This window comes from Anser brachyrhynchus (assembly GCF_964034855.1).
Source record: "Anser brachyrhynchus genome assembly, chromosome: 2".
In the NCBI taxonomy this organism is placed as follows: Eukaryota; Metazoa; Chordata; class Aves; order Anseriformes; family Anatidae; genus Anser; species Anser brachyrhynchus.
Window position 1 is genome coordinate 117,153,241 of NC_137695.1, and position 15,900 is coordinate 117,169,140.

At 42.2% G+C, this 15,900-nt stretch overlaps 1 protein-coding gene across 2 annotated transcripts in view; it reads left to right on the plus strand.

Annotated features, from left to right (window-relative positions):
• The first annotated feature begins 6,581 nt into the window (after positions 1 to 6,581).
• SPIDR (scaffold protein involved in DNA repair) overlaps positions 6,582 to 15,900 on the plus strand; it is a 203,988-nt gene continuing 194,669 nt past the window's right edge. For both annotated transcript variants that reach the window (XR_013947887.1, XM_080583611.1), the window contains exons 1-3: positions 6,582 to 6,754; positions 13,950 to 14,105; positions 15,073 to 15,151. Coding sequence is in view for 1 of the 2 variants with exons in the window: in XM_080583611.1 (XP_080439737.1) it covers positions 6,740 to 6,754; positions 13,950 to 14,105; positions 15,073 to 15,151 (250 nt within the window). In the remaining variant the exon portion in view is untranslated. The remainder of the gene's footprint in view (positions 6,755 to 13,949; positions 14,106 to 15,072; positions 15,152 to 15,900) is intronic.

Below are 15,900 nucleotides of genomic sequence, written 5' to 3' on the forward strand. Positions count from 1 at the left end.
TCTGCAGTCCTGTAAGTTCATCTTAAAAAGAAGAATTGCCATCAGGAAGATACTGATATAGAGGATAAATAGATATAGTAGTTACAGAACACAAGTTATATTTTCCCTTCTTCCGTGAAAACTGTCTTGCTGATAAGCACTTTAAAAATAATAATTTAAAAAAAAAAAAGCTCCACTAACCAGAGAATGCAAAAGACTGCCTATGTGTAACAACGCAATTGCATGAATTTACATCTCAGCATGTTCTGTGTCTGCTAATCACCACATCAAAGCAGGCAGCTTTAGATTAGCTACACTGAGCAGAGGGAAACAGGCTAATGACTGGGCATGAAACATCGCAGAACAAGCTATGACACAAGTAATACTACATTTGAGAAAATATACTGACATGTGCTAGTCATTAATTTAAGAAACTTCCTTGATTTGGGGCAAACCAAGGACATTCATAAATCCATGGGCCCCGATGGGGTGCACCCACGAGTGCTAAAGGAACTGGCAGCTGTGATTGTGAGGCCACCCTCATAATCTTTGTTCAATTGTGTCAACTGGGAGAAGTGCCCAAAGAGTGGAGGAAAGTAAATGTCACTCCCACCTTCAAGAAGGGCCAGAAGGAGGACCGAGGAAACTACAGGCCAGTCAGCCTTATCTTGATCCCTGGGAAGGTGATGGAACAGCTAATCCTGGAAACCGCTTCCAGGCACATGAAGGAAAAGAAAATCATCAGGAGTAGTCAGCATAGATATTGTCTTCTGGACGTCAGTAAACTCTTTGATGCTGTCCCCTGTGAGCTTCTCATAGAGAAGCTGTTGAAGTATGGGCTGGATGAACAGACAGTGAGGTGGATTGAAAACTGGCTGAACATCCAGACTCACAGGGTAGTGGTCAGTGGCACAAAGTCTTCTTGGAGGCCAGTAATGAGTGGAGTACCCCAGGGGTCAATACTGGAACCAGCCTTGTTTAGAATATTCGTTAATGATCTGGACTGTGTGGTGGAGTGCACCCTCAGTAAATGTGCAGATAACACGAAACTGGGGGAAGCGGCTGACTCACCAGAGGGCTGTGCAGGTCAAGAGAGGTGATCCGTCTGCTCTACTCAGGTGTTGGTGAGGCCACACCTGTAGTGCTGGGCCCAGTTCTGTGCCCCTCAGTACAAGAGAGACCTGGACGTACCAGAAAGGTAGGGCCACCAAGATGATGAAGAAACTGGAGCACTTTTCCTATGAGGAGAGGCTGAGAGAGCTGGGACTGTTTAAACTGGAGAAGAGGGGGCTCAGGGGGATCTTACCAGGGTCTATAAATACCTGAAGGGAGGTGCAAAGAGAATGGTGCCAGGCTGTTTTCAGTGGTGCCCAGTGCCAGGACAAGAGGCGATGAGCGTAGATTGGAACACAGGAGTCTGTCTAAACATCAGGAAGCACTTCTTTCCTGTGGAGGTGACGGAGCACTGGCACAGGTTGCCCGAAGAGGTTGTGGTTCTCTCTCCTTGGAGGTCTTCAAAAGCTACCTGGACATTTATCCTGGGCAACTTGCCGTAGGTGTCCCTGTTTGAGCAGATGGGTTGAACCAGATGACCTCCAGAGGTTCCCTCCCACCTCAGCTATTATATGATTCTGCAATTGTGTGATACATTTAGAGGGTTATCCCATGGTTGCTTTTTTCAAATTGAGATGTTTTAGAGTGCTTTTCCAGACAGCTGTAGTCCAAGCTGTCTGTCCAACATGCATGACTGTGGGAAAAGCAATGAAAGCAGCCTTAGTGCTGTAGCACATTCCCTTGTCACGTTTCTGGAAAATTAATGAGTTGGAGCCTGAGGAAAAAGGAACTCTAACTGGCATCATCAAGTGGGTATTACAACCAAAAAGAAATGAGCTTAATTATGAGTGAGACAAGCATTAAGACAAATGCCCAAATCAGAGCACAGTTAAATTTCACTATAGAAAAAGCTTGAGTTTTATAGAAACTCTGGCTGGAATGTTTGTGACAGTTCAGACTTTACCGAGGAAGTGACCCCAACAGGGCTTTCTGCAGCTCAGGGAGAAATAATTCAAAGCCAGATCTGAATCTGGTGAAATTAGTAGGGTAATTCCCAGGTCTTCAGTCCTGTTTACTAATGATGTGTAGTACTGAGAGAAAAACAATGATTTATTATGTTGAAAGAGAAGACATATTGTACCACTAGTAGATGCCAAAAAAATGTTTAAAAGGATAACTGTTCTACAGATAGAAATGTTATAAAAGAAAGAAAGAAAGAAGGAAGGAAAGAAGGAAAGAACGAAGGAAATGAATCAAGACAAATTACATTAAAAATGCCAGGAAAAGAGATGAGGGCTCAAGATGGCTTAGAATGAATATCTGGCTTTCAGTTTTCACTTTATTACAAGTTATAAAAGTTAATAAAATAATAATGATGGAGTTTCTTGTATAGGGAAAACAGCCTAGCATGGCATCTTCAGCTTTTAGTAATTTATGACACTTGTTTATTCCCCAGCTTAAAGCTGCCTACCATGCAATAGCTTTTCTCTAAAAGACATCTAATAGAACATTTCTGGTACTTCAAGATAAGAAAAAGTAGAGAGAAATCAGGCAGAAAGCAACCCCAAAATGATCAGCAGCCAAAGCAGACAAGGAAGGAACTAATGTACTGGGAGGAACAGGTGAGGTGGGAGCAGTATGGGACACCTCAGAGTTCCCCGAAACATATGGGACCTCCTGCTCCCCTCATTACTGCATATTCTAGTAAAAACCAAAGAAGTAAGCAAACAAGTAAACCATAATGGAAACAGATAGAAACTGGAAAACACAAAAACTGCAAAATCATGGCATGTTAATATTCAAGATGTCTATGCTACAAAAGAAGAAGGCTGTGCCACAGGCTCAATTTAAGTTTCAGGTTCCCTTTAAACTCCTGGTCTGCACTCTTGTTTAGCCTAACGTTGGAACTGCATCCTAGAAAATGATCACGTCTCTCCACAAAAAGTGATGTATCAGTTCCAAGGCCAATTGTCCATTTGCAGTTTCAGTTTGCCCATGGGCAGATAAGCTCCATGAAGGTAGACTTCCACTGGGAGTAAGGCCCCTTAGGGGACCTTAAGTGTTTCTGCACGGATGAAGGCCACTTGCTCTATAGCAAGGCAGCGCTTCCCAGTTCCAGACTGTAGCACTAAGAAAATCTTACACTCGGTACAAAGCAGGCTTATAAGTAAGCATTATGTGGTAAAGAGAGATGCTTAAAGATGATGGGACAAATAACAGGAAAAAAGTAGCATCTTGCTTTGGGAAAATGTAGGTAGTGGCAGAGCTGTACCTTTTGGTTCTTAGCTGAATTATGGCAAATTTTGGAACTTGAAGGAAGCTACTCCTGAGGGGAGCCCAATGGACTCATCACCACAGTGGACTCATCACCACAGTGGACCCTTAAACAGACAGCCTAATCCCTGTGTCCTCTACCTTCATTCCATGCTGCAGGTCCTTAGAGGTTTTCTCCACATTGCCATGGTGAAGAAAGAAAAAGTCTTAAACGAAATATCACATAAAGTGTCACTGGTCAATATACTGTCCTAATAAATATTACAGGCTCAAACCCATTATCATGTCGCTGTCCCCAGAGAGCAGAGCTCAGCGCCTGCCCCTCCGCTCCCCTCGTGAGGGAGCTGCAGGCCGCCATGAGGCCTCCCCTCAGCCTGCTCTGCTCTGGGCTGAGCAAACCAAGGGACCTCAGCCGCTCCTCATACGTCTTGCCCTCTACACCCTTCACCATCTTTTCAGCCCTTCTTTGGACACTTGCTAATAGTTTTATGTCTTTTTTATATTGTAATGCACAAAACTGCACACAGTGCTTGAGGTGAGGCTGCATCAGCGCAGAGCAGAGCAGGACAATCCCTTCCTTTGACCAGCTAGCAATGCTGTGCTTGATGCACTCCAGGAGAAGGTTTGCCCTTTCGGCTGCCAGGGCACACAGCTGACCCATATACAGCTTATTTACTCATATTTCTTTTACAGCACAGAATGCAAAGAAACACAAGGAAAAGATACAGAACGGCCAGCCATCTCCACACAGCACACGCCAGGTGGGTGGTATGGCAGCTCTGTGGAGCACAGTGTCCACCCTGTTCTTCATTTCTTCAAGGATATGTTGATTCATTTAGTCTATTTTTGCTTTGGGTTTTCAAATGAGCAGCTATTAGTTTTTAATTTGCACGAATGTATGAACCTGACTCCATGTGGTTTGCTAAAATCTGACAGCCCCCGAGGTTTTTTTCACAGGTCTACACCTTGTCTCGGCATAGCAGTGCATCATACTGGGCAGTGACACAATTTAATTTACAGCGGAACAGATGCCACAGCTTTGGGATTAAAAAATCTGAAGTTTTGCATGTCGTTTCCTAGGAAACCTTAGAAAGCTAGAAATCACCAAACTGTAACAGTCTGCAGAAGAAAATGTTATTTTGGATCTAGTCTGGAGACCTATCTTTGAACTAGGCTTGACCTTGGGATCATCTATTGCCTGTTACAGTCATAAAAATCCATCTGACCCTAAACACACAGGTTATAAAATCTTTAATGAGTTTTTTCTCCTCTGTCTCATCCCAGTTAAGTGGTTGGGATATTTGTGACTTTTAAAACTTAACAAAGGAAATGACTCAAATCAAACATCTTCCTCTATGTTTGAATTTCACATTGTCCTTGCAGGTTTTATTTGCTGGAAAGCTTTTAGAATTGTAACTTTATGCTTCATAAGAGGAAATGAATCCATAAACCCACGTTAGAATGAAGAACAGGAACATTCAATCAATATAAATAAGTTCTTCCAGCTTCAGTAATTTAAGCCTCCTTTTGACCAATTTGTATAAAATATGTTCGTTTCTTTGAGAAAAAACTTTTTCTACACATGGGTTTAAAAACACTCATACAATCGACAGGACCACAGAAAAAATAAATGCTTTTCCACATTTTACTAAAGAAATTAAATTTTATTAATAGCAGAATTTTATATTTTTATAGATTTTTAATGCACCAAAATAAAAAAGTGTGTTTCATAATGTTCTCTGAGCAGCGGCAACTTTGATCTTGAGCACAAACACAGTCAATCAGTAACTCACAAAAATATTTAATGGACTTGAAGAATAGTGTACTAGTATTATGAAGCTTCTTTAAACTTTTGTGAGGAAGCTAAACATCCATTACTCTCTCTCCACGGAAACATTATTTTAAAAACAATCAGTTCTATTTTAATTCATAGTGTATAGGTGGTTTTTGTTTTGTTTTGTTTTCCTGGCCCATTTCCTCTATTTCCATGTCATTTTAGTACTTTGTGAAGAACATTAAAACAAATTAAGGAAATTTGTTGATTAGATCACCTTCTCAGGATTCATCAGAAATAAGTTCTTCCCAGATGTGAGTATCTTGTAATCCTCAGAAGGAGACTATGTATAGAAAAAAATAACATAGACTCACTTAGCTGACTAGACTTCTGTGGTCCAAGTATTTCTGTGATTTAGCTCTAACATAGTGTATTCAACTGAATAGTGCAGTAACATGCCTCTACAAATATCAAAGAAAACCACTTTGAGGATGTATAATAGAATTCATTTGTCAATCTGGTAACTGGAGAAGAAATACTGCGAAGTTTTGGAAGGATGAGACTATACAGGTTTTAACTCTGTTTTGAACACAACAATGAAAGGCAGCGTGACTTGTGGATGATGATGTTTCTGGCTCTCTTCTCCTTGAGAAATCCACTTTAATTAGCATTATTTTATAAATGGGATGTGAGACGGGTATTGGCCACAGGGTGCCTTGGAAAAAATACAAACTGTAAACTATAGACATGTATATATGTAATTAGGGCTTAATAATAAAAATTACAGTCATGCAGTGTCTTCTATCAAAACATAAATGCCTTACAAATTCTAAGTAGTTATGCTGTGAGATACAAAGCACAAATATCTTTTTAACAAGGATTGTTTATTATTGTCTTTTTATTCATTCTTATGGTTTCTTAACAGCAGCACTATTAGACTCACTGAACTGCTCAGGACCGTACAAAAATCAATTAAAAATCACCTAAACATCCCTTTTCTGCCTGTCCTTCCACTTCTATCAGAGAAACATTAACAAAGGTCACCATCAGGCTTTTTTTTTTCCCTTCCAGTCAGCTGCAATTACTGCTTTCTGTAAGGTAAAATCAACTCAGATGAGTTTCAGTAGAAATTCTGTACAACTTGGCAGCGGTATCACCCCCTTTTTGGCATGTAAGTTTATCTACTTGTGTAAACAGCCCCTTCCCTTCCCTTCCCTTCCCTTCCCTTCCCTTCCCTTCCCTTCCCTTCCCTTCCCTTCCCTTCCCTTCCCTTCCCTTCCCTTCCCTTCCCTTCCCCCCTTCCCTTCCCTTCCCTTCTTCCCTTCCCTTCCCTTCCCTTCCCTTCCCTTCCCTTCCCTTCCCTTCCCTTCCCTTCCCTTCCCTTCCCTTCCCTTCCCTTCCCTTCCCTTCCCTTCCCCGTAGCTTCACCCGCCGCAAAGCGCATGCGCGCAGCACCCTACTACTCCTCCTTCCGCACTCCCCTCCCTACCCATGACGTCACCAGCGCTCCGCCGCGCCCGTCCAATCAAAAGCCGCGGCTCCCGCGGCGCCAAAGCTGGAAAGGGCCGGGCCGGGCAGCGCTGAGGGGGTTTCCTCGGCGCCCCTCCCCTCGGGCTCCCCCGCCACGTGACCGCGGACGTGGCCGCCCGGGCGGGGGCGATGCCCAGTAGGAAGGTACCTGCGTGCGCGCGGCGGGGGGGGCGGGGGGCTAACGGCCGTAACGGCCGCAACCGCCGGGGCTCGGCCCCGGCCCCGCCGGCCGCGGGGTGCCGGCCGCGGGCACCGCCGCCGGGTGCTGCAGCGGGGAGCTCGGGCGGCGCCTGCGGGGCCTGAGGCGGCTGGGGTGTCCCCCGCCGTGTGGGTCTAACGGAGCCGCGCTTTGGCTCTGTTTCTGGAGGAGAAATGTCAAAAGTTTAAAATAAACTATTGTAAGTCACCCGGTGATGCTGTGACACCACATGTATATCCTTCTAAACTTTTTAAAGTTACCGAATGGTGGAAAAGCTACACGTAACTGGCGGGGCTGAACGAGGTTGTGTTGCAACGTGATGACAGCTTTGGATAATAATAATAATTTTTGTACACAACATTCCTAGGTCATCAAAAATCCTACAGGTCAAATGGGAAGGCAGCGGTCTTCTCCGTTTGCTGACAACTACATTAAACCGTTTTAAAAAGCAAGCTAACCCGACATATTTAGCATACAGCCATAATACATTTTAGTTATATTTTGTATGATTTGGTGAAAGCTTTTCTAAAATGCTTCACTTCTAATCATTTTTATAGAGCGTGGATTTCTGTCTTTAACAACAGCTTGGCACCAATTATGAACAAAAAGTGTATTTCAATACCATGAGGGCTTTTTCCTTCAATTTAAGCACGTCATTCATATTGTTGCATAACCATGTATAGTTTTAAAAAGAAATCTGATATTCAAATAGTAAATTGTGTAGGGGTGTATGTGCGCCTTTACGTATGTATCAGTCCATAGCAATAGCCTCTCGTTAACGGTAGTAAAAATCATAGACATGAAGAAGGGGGTTAAGGCTTCCAAAAATATTAGTCCCACACATCAACGTCAGTAAGAAGAGTATTTTGAAAAAAAATCTTTTTTCTGGTTTTGTTTTTAAGTGCATGCTGACAGTGTGGAAGGAGGTATGCCAGGTCACTGTGACCGTGGTCATACGGTTCAGCATTTTTTTATGAATTACTACAGCTTAACGAGATCCCTTCTAAGTTGAGGTCATTTGTATTCTTGCAAGCTGATTTTGGAAAACATGCATGCCGTTTTTCATAGGAATAAAAAAATCTTAACTAGAAAAAATGCAGCCTTTATTTAAATCTTTACTTGGAGGCTTAAAGTGCCAAAATGTTTCAATATTTCAAACTAATGAAAACTTCCATTTTCCATCCAGGCACTGAAAACAGTAGCTGCGCTGTCAGGAGGTCAGTGACATGAGTGCTGAGTTTTGCTGAAAGTGAGATTCTTGTTGCCAAACTCAGTTTCAAGCTGTCTTAAAATTGGACTTTTAAAGGCCAAGACTCCTTTCTTTTAATTTCTGAGCGCTTCTTTGTGAAGGTGATTAGGACAAAGGTGAAAGATGAGGATGGCTGTTGGTCAGTGGTTGACATCTCTGTGTACTTTGCTGTGATGGTTCCCCTCAGAAGTGTTGGTTTTTAAATTACAAAGCACAAAAAGTCTCAGGAAAGTAAAGCTGAAATTGTCAGCGCTTTTTGTTCTGTTCTGTGTTAGGGAATAATGTGATAATTGTGTTTGAATGCTTTTAGTGATGTTTAAGTGATATGACTAATTTCTGGATTTGCATGTCACTAGCAGGAGGAGTTCACATAGCAAAATATTTATTTAGTTGTTGTCCTCCAGCTTACCTTGCTTTTTTTGTGTTGGGGAAGGTAAAGTGTCAAAGAAACGCTACTTGCATGTGAGGTAGATGATATATTTGGTAATGCTTTCCTGGGGGTTTCTTCGGTGTTTTATGGCGCAGCACCAGGAAAGTGGGATTGTCTGTCATGAAAAGGGCTGTGCAGTGAGAAGTCTTTGAAAATATGCTCCCAGAAACAGCTTCTAGGGTGCTTCTGTTTAACAAATATTTGGCAAAAGTAATAATTTATAGATGTAGTTGAGTAGAGATGTTCTGGATAGCAACATCTCTTTAAAAATCAGCACCAGCCTTCTGCTCTATACTTTTAACAGTCTGCTGTATACTCATTATCAGTTCATTGAATTTTCATTGAGTGTCTCCCTTATCCTCACTGCACACATAGGCTGACTGACCCTTTATCTTACTGGGAATAACTACAGGAGTAATGGGGGAAGGGTTGCTTTTGGTGCCTTTGGCATGGAGGGCTTGATCCCAATTCCATTGACAGTAATATATTTACAACAGTAATTTATTTTTTCAGTAGTTGGAAGGAATTGCTCCAGAGATGGAAGAAATTGTTCCAGAGACAAAATACAATGCTTTCATGAACAGAGACCAACAGACAATGTCTGCACAAAGTAGCCATCCTAGCCTCACCTTTTTTTGAAGTTAAAATTAAAGAGTACATACTTTGTCTCCAGACACTCTATGCAATCCACAAGAATCTGTGTGACTCTGTTCTGTAATGCATCCTGATATGTGAGATACACCAGATCTACATGATCTAACTCTTCTGAGCCCCATTCAGTGCTCTATTTTTTTATACCAATATCTTGGGTTTAGACTTTCCATGCATAGCTTTAATAAATTACACAAGATAAGTTTTGCGTCCCATCTTTATGCCAGAGGAAGAAGATTGTGATTAACCTTGTTACTCAAGATTAAGAGAACTCACTGTTGGTGCTGCGCTTCTCGAGGTACAGCATGTCCTTTGGATTAGCTTTGTTATAAATATTTATTATTGAGAGAAGCAAGTTTCTTGAAATACTACTTTCTTAGTTGCCTTGAAGCAGGCTGGGGCGGAAGCGAAAACCCTCTAAAACTTTCCATTTCTGCGTGCCAGCTGATGTGTTCCTGTGGCAGAGACCCTGGGACGGCAGATCCCTGCACCGAGGTGTGAGGCACCACAGCTCCGCAGGGACGAGGCTGGCAGAGCTGAGGGTGACGGTGCCTTCCTGGCCACGGGCACGGTCCTGCAATGCCCAAATGCCCCGAGCCAGGCGGAGGCTACGTGGGGCTGTTCCCAGCTCGCTCTTGTCCCGTAACTTTGCATCTATGTGCATCTCACCTTCTCCTGCTGTGTGGTGTTCATATGACAGCTTTTTAATGGCAAATGCTTCTATCAATTACCCAGAGCTGTTGGCAGCGCTGACATCTCTTCAGACTGCAGTCAAGCTGACAGTGCCGAGTAGCTGCTGGAGTGGTCCCACTGGTCCCCATATCCTGTCTTCAGCTGCTGTGCCAGCTGCAGATAACTGATGCTTCTTCCCAAATAAGCTTTCTTCTCGTTTAGTCCCTGGTTGCTACGTCTGCACAGAGCTTGAGGGCCAAGTGCAGGTGAAATGGACAGGGGAAAGGGGAAAGCAGCACGGGGCCAGACTCCAGTTGTTTCTGGTTTGTTGTGAGATCCTCTGCATTGAGATGTCCCCGTAGCGCTGCTCAGAAAATCTGCGCAGCCCATCTGTATCCAGGCTAGAGAAGTGGAGGATTAAATAACTCGTTTATTAAGAGTCAACTGGAAGCATGCCCTTTCTGTATGCACCCTGACTTCTCTTCCCTAGGGAGAGGGAGTTAACACGTGGCTTTTATCCTTCCTGGTTTTAGATGGCGATGCCTTTCCAAACCTTGACAGTTGTCAGCTGACATAATGCTAGCCTTACCTCAGCTGCCGTGCCTCTTAGGCCATGCTCTTTTTTTTTGCTTCTTTTGGTATTCATAGTATAGAGAATAGAGGAATTTTCTGTGAAAAGGGATTTAATGATTTATTTTTAAGGGATAACATGGATGAGGAACTTTACAGAACAGAGTCATTCTCTAGTTCTGTGTTTATAAGGCTTCCCAACAATAGAAATTCATTACGAAGCCTGTTTTATGTAACTCTTTGTGCATGCATTTGTGTGGCTTTTTCATTTGTTTGTAACTGCTTCTGCTTTTAATTGACCATCAAAAGTAGCGTATTGTAAACCCGTGAGCAGCTCATAGTGGTGTTACTGGCACAGATGCGCATTCTTCAAAACCGGAGTGTCCTGGTTAAGAAGCATGCTTAGATGAACCACATTTTAGTCTCCAATGTACTGCAAATTCTGGTCTGCGAAATGTATCTTGCAAAGTCTTTTAGAAGTTGTGGAAGTGTATACATAAGCAAGTCTTCCAATGCTTGCCAGGGTGGAAAAAAAGAAGCTGAACGAACAAAGCGAAAATTAACAGAGAAGCTGGCTGGAATCTCCCTTTTCAAAGAATGCAAATCACTTCAGTGTAATTAATTAAAAAAAAAAATATATATATATATGTATATATATATCCTTCTGCTTTTTTACCAGATGATAAAGGGTTTTAATCTGCGCCTAAATTAATGGCTAGGTATTTCTATGTAATCTGTAGTGGGATTATAAGTAGCACATCACTGTATATGTGCCTGATAGCATTACTGATATTTTTGGAAGTAATCCCAAATGAAACTTGAAGAGTCAGGCCCTTTGGCGATCTCTCTTACTAATAAACCAACATAACCACGGCATGAGTTTGAGCATTAATGCACCATTGCCTGTGCTCTTAAATCTTAACCTGGCAGAAGTCATCCATTTGGGGGATGTGGAGATGAAGCCAGTGTAGCTGACTGGACTGAGACCATGCTATGATTTGACACAGAACCAAAAAATGGGCCTTGACATGCATCATTTCTTAATGTTTGTATTTTTTTAAAAAAATGTCTTTCTCTGGGCAGAGGCAGAAGTAATACCCAGAGGATAGTAGGGTGTCGAAGTCTAAGTGTTCTGGACATGGAGGGTCAGGCAACATGGTCACTGGGAGGAATTTCAGTACTTTAGTAAGATTTCAGTACTTTATGTAATAACGTTAAACGTTCTTGTTTAAACTGCTGTAGCCTCCTTATTTGACATCATATCCTTATAATTGTGCTCTTGGTTCCTCATTTAGTAGTGGATCAGATTCAAGGTTGTACTACTTGCTGTTAAAAAACAAAACAACAACAAAAAACAGATTCACAGAATGGTTTGGGTCAGAAGGGACCCTGAAGATGCCCCAGTCCCAACCCCCTGCCATGGGCAGGGACACCTCCCACTAGCCCAGGCTGCCCAAAGCCCCATCCAGCCTGGCCTTGAGCACCTCCAGGGATGGGGCATCCACAGCTTCTCTGGGCAGCCTGTGCCAGTGCCTCACCACCCTCTGAGTGAAGAATTTCCTCCTAACATCTAATCTAAATCTCCCCTTTCTTTAGTTTAAATTCATTACTCCTTGTCCTATCACTCCCCTCCCTGACCAAGAGTCCCTCCCCAGCTTTCCTGTAGGCGCCCTTTAGGCGCTGGAAGGCTGCTGTAAGGTCTCCCCAGAGCCTTCTCTTCTCCAGGCTGAGCAACCCCAGCTCTCTCAACCTGTTTTCATAGGAGAGGTGCTCCAGCCCTCTAATTGTTCTTGTGGCCCTCCTCTGGACTTGCTCTAGTAGGTCCACATCCTTCTTGTGCTGGGGGCCCTGGAGTTGAAAGCTGTACTTCAGGTGGGGCCTCACAAGAGCAGAGAGGGAGAATCACCTCCCTTGACCTTCTGGTCATGCCTCTTTAGATGCAGCCCAGGATACGGTTGGCTTTCTGGTCTGCAGGCACACATTGCTGGCTCACGCTGAGCTTCTCACCAACCAACAACCCCAGGTCCTTCTCCTCAGGGATGCTCTCAATCCATTCTCCTCCCAGCCTGTATGTGTGCTTAGGATTTGCCCCAGCCCAGGTGCAGGACCTTGCACTTGGCCTTGTTGAACCTCATGAGATTCACACAGGTCCACGTCTCCAGCCTGTCCAGGTCCCTCTGGATGGCATCCCTGCCCTCCGGCACGTCGACTGCACCACGCAGCTTGGTGTCATCAGCAAACTTGCTGAGGGTGCACTCGATCCCACTGTCGTGTCAATGACAAAGATGCTAAACCGCGCTGGTCCCAGAATATATCTGTTATATGGAGACGGTTTGGCTCTGGTGGTGATGACCTCTTGTAGTAGGTGCTTTGCTGTGTAAATACCCCCAGCAATTTTAGAAAGGGTTCTTAGCAAGGTCAGCTGCCAGCAGAGGAAATTACAAACCCTATTTGTTCTGCTTGAGTCTTTGTGCTGCACAACGGGACCAGCTGACTGGAGGGGTAAGCCAAGATGCTGCTCGCTGTATGCTTTTGGAATGTACCTGTTCTGTTCTTGTCAGCACTCAGAAGATCTAGAGGAAACAAATACACATAATCAGTCCCGAAGCAGATGAAAGCTGCCCAAGACTTTTTTTTCCACCTTTTTGTTCTAAGTGTATGTTACAGTCCTGATTGAGCAGCCTGGCTGAAAATGTATGTGCTGATTAACGTAACTTTGAAGTAACTTCTAAATATAGGTAGGAACTTTAATGGCTCGAGAGAAAGTATATCAATAGAAGAAAGACCCATTCAGGAAGATACAGTGAAAATTTTCTAAAATTTTCTAATTCTAAAATTTCAGTAGCAGGGTGCCCTGAGATCTTTATTGTGCTCCAGTTTGATTTATATGTGTAAACTGGTATAGCATCTTACAGACAACAGCTTAAGCTGTTCTCAAATATCAAAATCTATTGCATCAAATTAGCTCTGGATGCTAATCAGGACCCTGTTTTCATAACTTGCCTGGTAGTCCAGATGACTTCCAGCATTGCATATAAGGAAAATGTGACACATGGTCTACCTTTTTGAGAAACAGTTATGAAAAGAAGCATAATTGGTAAAGCTGGAAGAGTTCTGTGAGGGGCCCTTGGCGTCGTCTTTGCTTGCTATTTTTTTTAATGGACAGGTGGATATTGATTATCTACTTTGATTCCCTGTGTAGTACAGAATTCAGTCAGACTAAAAGTGAGTTTGAAGGAATTATTTAGCTAAAATGTATTTTACTGAGCTTCTCCTGTTAGGATAAAATTGTCAGCTTCATTGGGCAGCTAACAGGTACTGGAAGTATAACATAAATAACAGAAAGTAGCTTAACTTCTCAGAGGGTGAATTTACCATGACATTAGGGTTATCCTTATTGCACGGTGTTGCATAAAAATGGTTGCAGATGTTCAAGACTTTTTCCATCTTACTTAAAAATTGAATTTGTTTGCAAGTATTCAGAAACGGGATGTTTAGATTAAGTAAACTTCACTTTAAAAGCATTGCATATACACAGGGTTTTTAATGGGTTTGTTTTTCCTTATAGCGGAAGCGATTTTGGAATGCAGAATGTGTGTCCTTCCCAGACAAGACACCCCTACAGCTGAAAAAATCAAACGTCAGGACATCAGTGGCTTCTACTTCGATTTCCAGCGCATGGCTTAGGTGTGGGGATGGCTTTCAGAGCACTTCTGTGCTGGAGGTAAAATGCTGGTGTACTTAACAGTGTAAAAAAGAGATACAAACTGACAGTTAAAGCAGTTTCTGTACTTAATTGAATTATGTCACCCTTCTTTGTGTTGTTTCCCAGTTAATAGCATATTGTGACAGCTGCCAAGGTAGACAAAATGGAAAGCGAGGCTACTTAAGAGCATTGTCTACACTTCTTAGTGAGTTCTCAGAGCATATGTTAACGTGTTATGTTCTAGATAGTGCTTATGAATTGGATAAGTTCAATATTACACTTAAATTACTCTTGTGTCCTTCCCATTTGGGATGGGGAACTGCATCTTATTTAAAAAAAAAAAAAAAAGACAATAGCTTGCATTGGAAGAATTTTTGTTAGATCTAAGGAGTATATTTGCAACAATGAATTCACTGTAGGAAATTCTGCTTTTTGATGACCTTGCAAATTCTGCTTTGAATGATAAATCAAATTAAGCTTTTTTTTTTCTGCGTTTGGTCTTCTTGGTCATGAATTGAGATGTTCAGCCAGCTATGAGTGAGAAAGTGCTGCGTACTGAAAGTAATCTTCAACTGATTTGTTTTTCTGGTACTGAGCAGTCAGTGTTGCGTAGCTTGTGGGATTTAATAAAATCAGAGACAGGACCACTGAATGCTTCTTTCTGTAACCCTTGAGTAGGGCACGTGCTTTATTATGCTTCCTGCCCACTTTTGACATTTTAGTTCTGAAAACAGTGGCTTTTATTCTTTGCAAGGTTAGAAGTAATTCCTGTTGTACTCACAGTAAGTTTATATTTTCCAAAACAATGAAAATTGAGCTTTCATTTTAGTGTTCTCAAGGTATTGCAGTGTAGTAGGATACAAAAAAAAAATGTCTGAAGTTGTTCTGTTAAGTTGTGGTGGGTGTATAACAACAGTTCTGAGTATATTACGTGTTAAAATTGTCCTTAATGTATTTCTTGGTGATTAAATCTCTCTCTCTCTAGTCAGTAAGACCTACTGATAATAAATCCAAGACCAAGAAGCAACTTGGACCACTGTTAGCAACTGCTGAAAATGCAGCAGGTATGTATGTTACAGCTATTTCACGCTTAGCATTGTGAAAGATTTTGACTTTTTTTGCCCTTTGTAAAAGTAGAAGTTGGCTTAAAATACCGTTTATTTTCTTCTTCTGTTATTGTAATTAGAACCTAATTTTGGTAAGAGAGACAATCTTGATGCTGTTGTGATTGGACTCTTCTCTTTACCTAGAGTGCCAGTTCTGCAAAAGTACAGGAACTTTAGCTGTTGCACTTGAACAGATTGGGGAGTATCACTAATGCTGTATATAGTGTGGGTTCTAGCAGGGACAGGATATTTAAATTCTTCACATTTTTAAGAGAATGGAATGAAAAACAACCCATAGCTGTCTAGATAGAGGGTGAAATAATCCTCTTCTGCTTAGAGACAGACAAGCAGGTATGAAAAAAGTATGTATTTTGTAAGTATAAGCAATAGATGGTAAAACAGAATTTTGTTGACATACGTTGAGAGTTTTCTACATATACCTGTATCTGTTCAATATTGTGATTGGAAAAAAAGAACTCTAGGCATAATAAAGAGGAGGAGGACTTATTGACTGTCTCCAATTCTTTCACTTTTTGAGTCCAGAAGAAAGGAAAGAGAGGGCAGTGTCTTCTTCAGTCTTTGCTTCTAGTTGCTCCAGCAGCAGTAGAGCTGCCTCTTAGGGTTAAAATACTGGGAACCTTTTGTCTACCTTTTGGGGTTCAAAATCATGCTTTTCCAGACTTTTGAAAAGAACCTCCGTGTGTTCA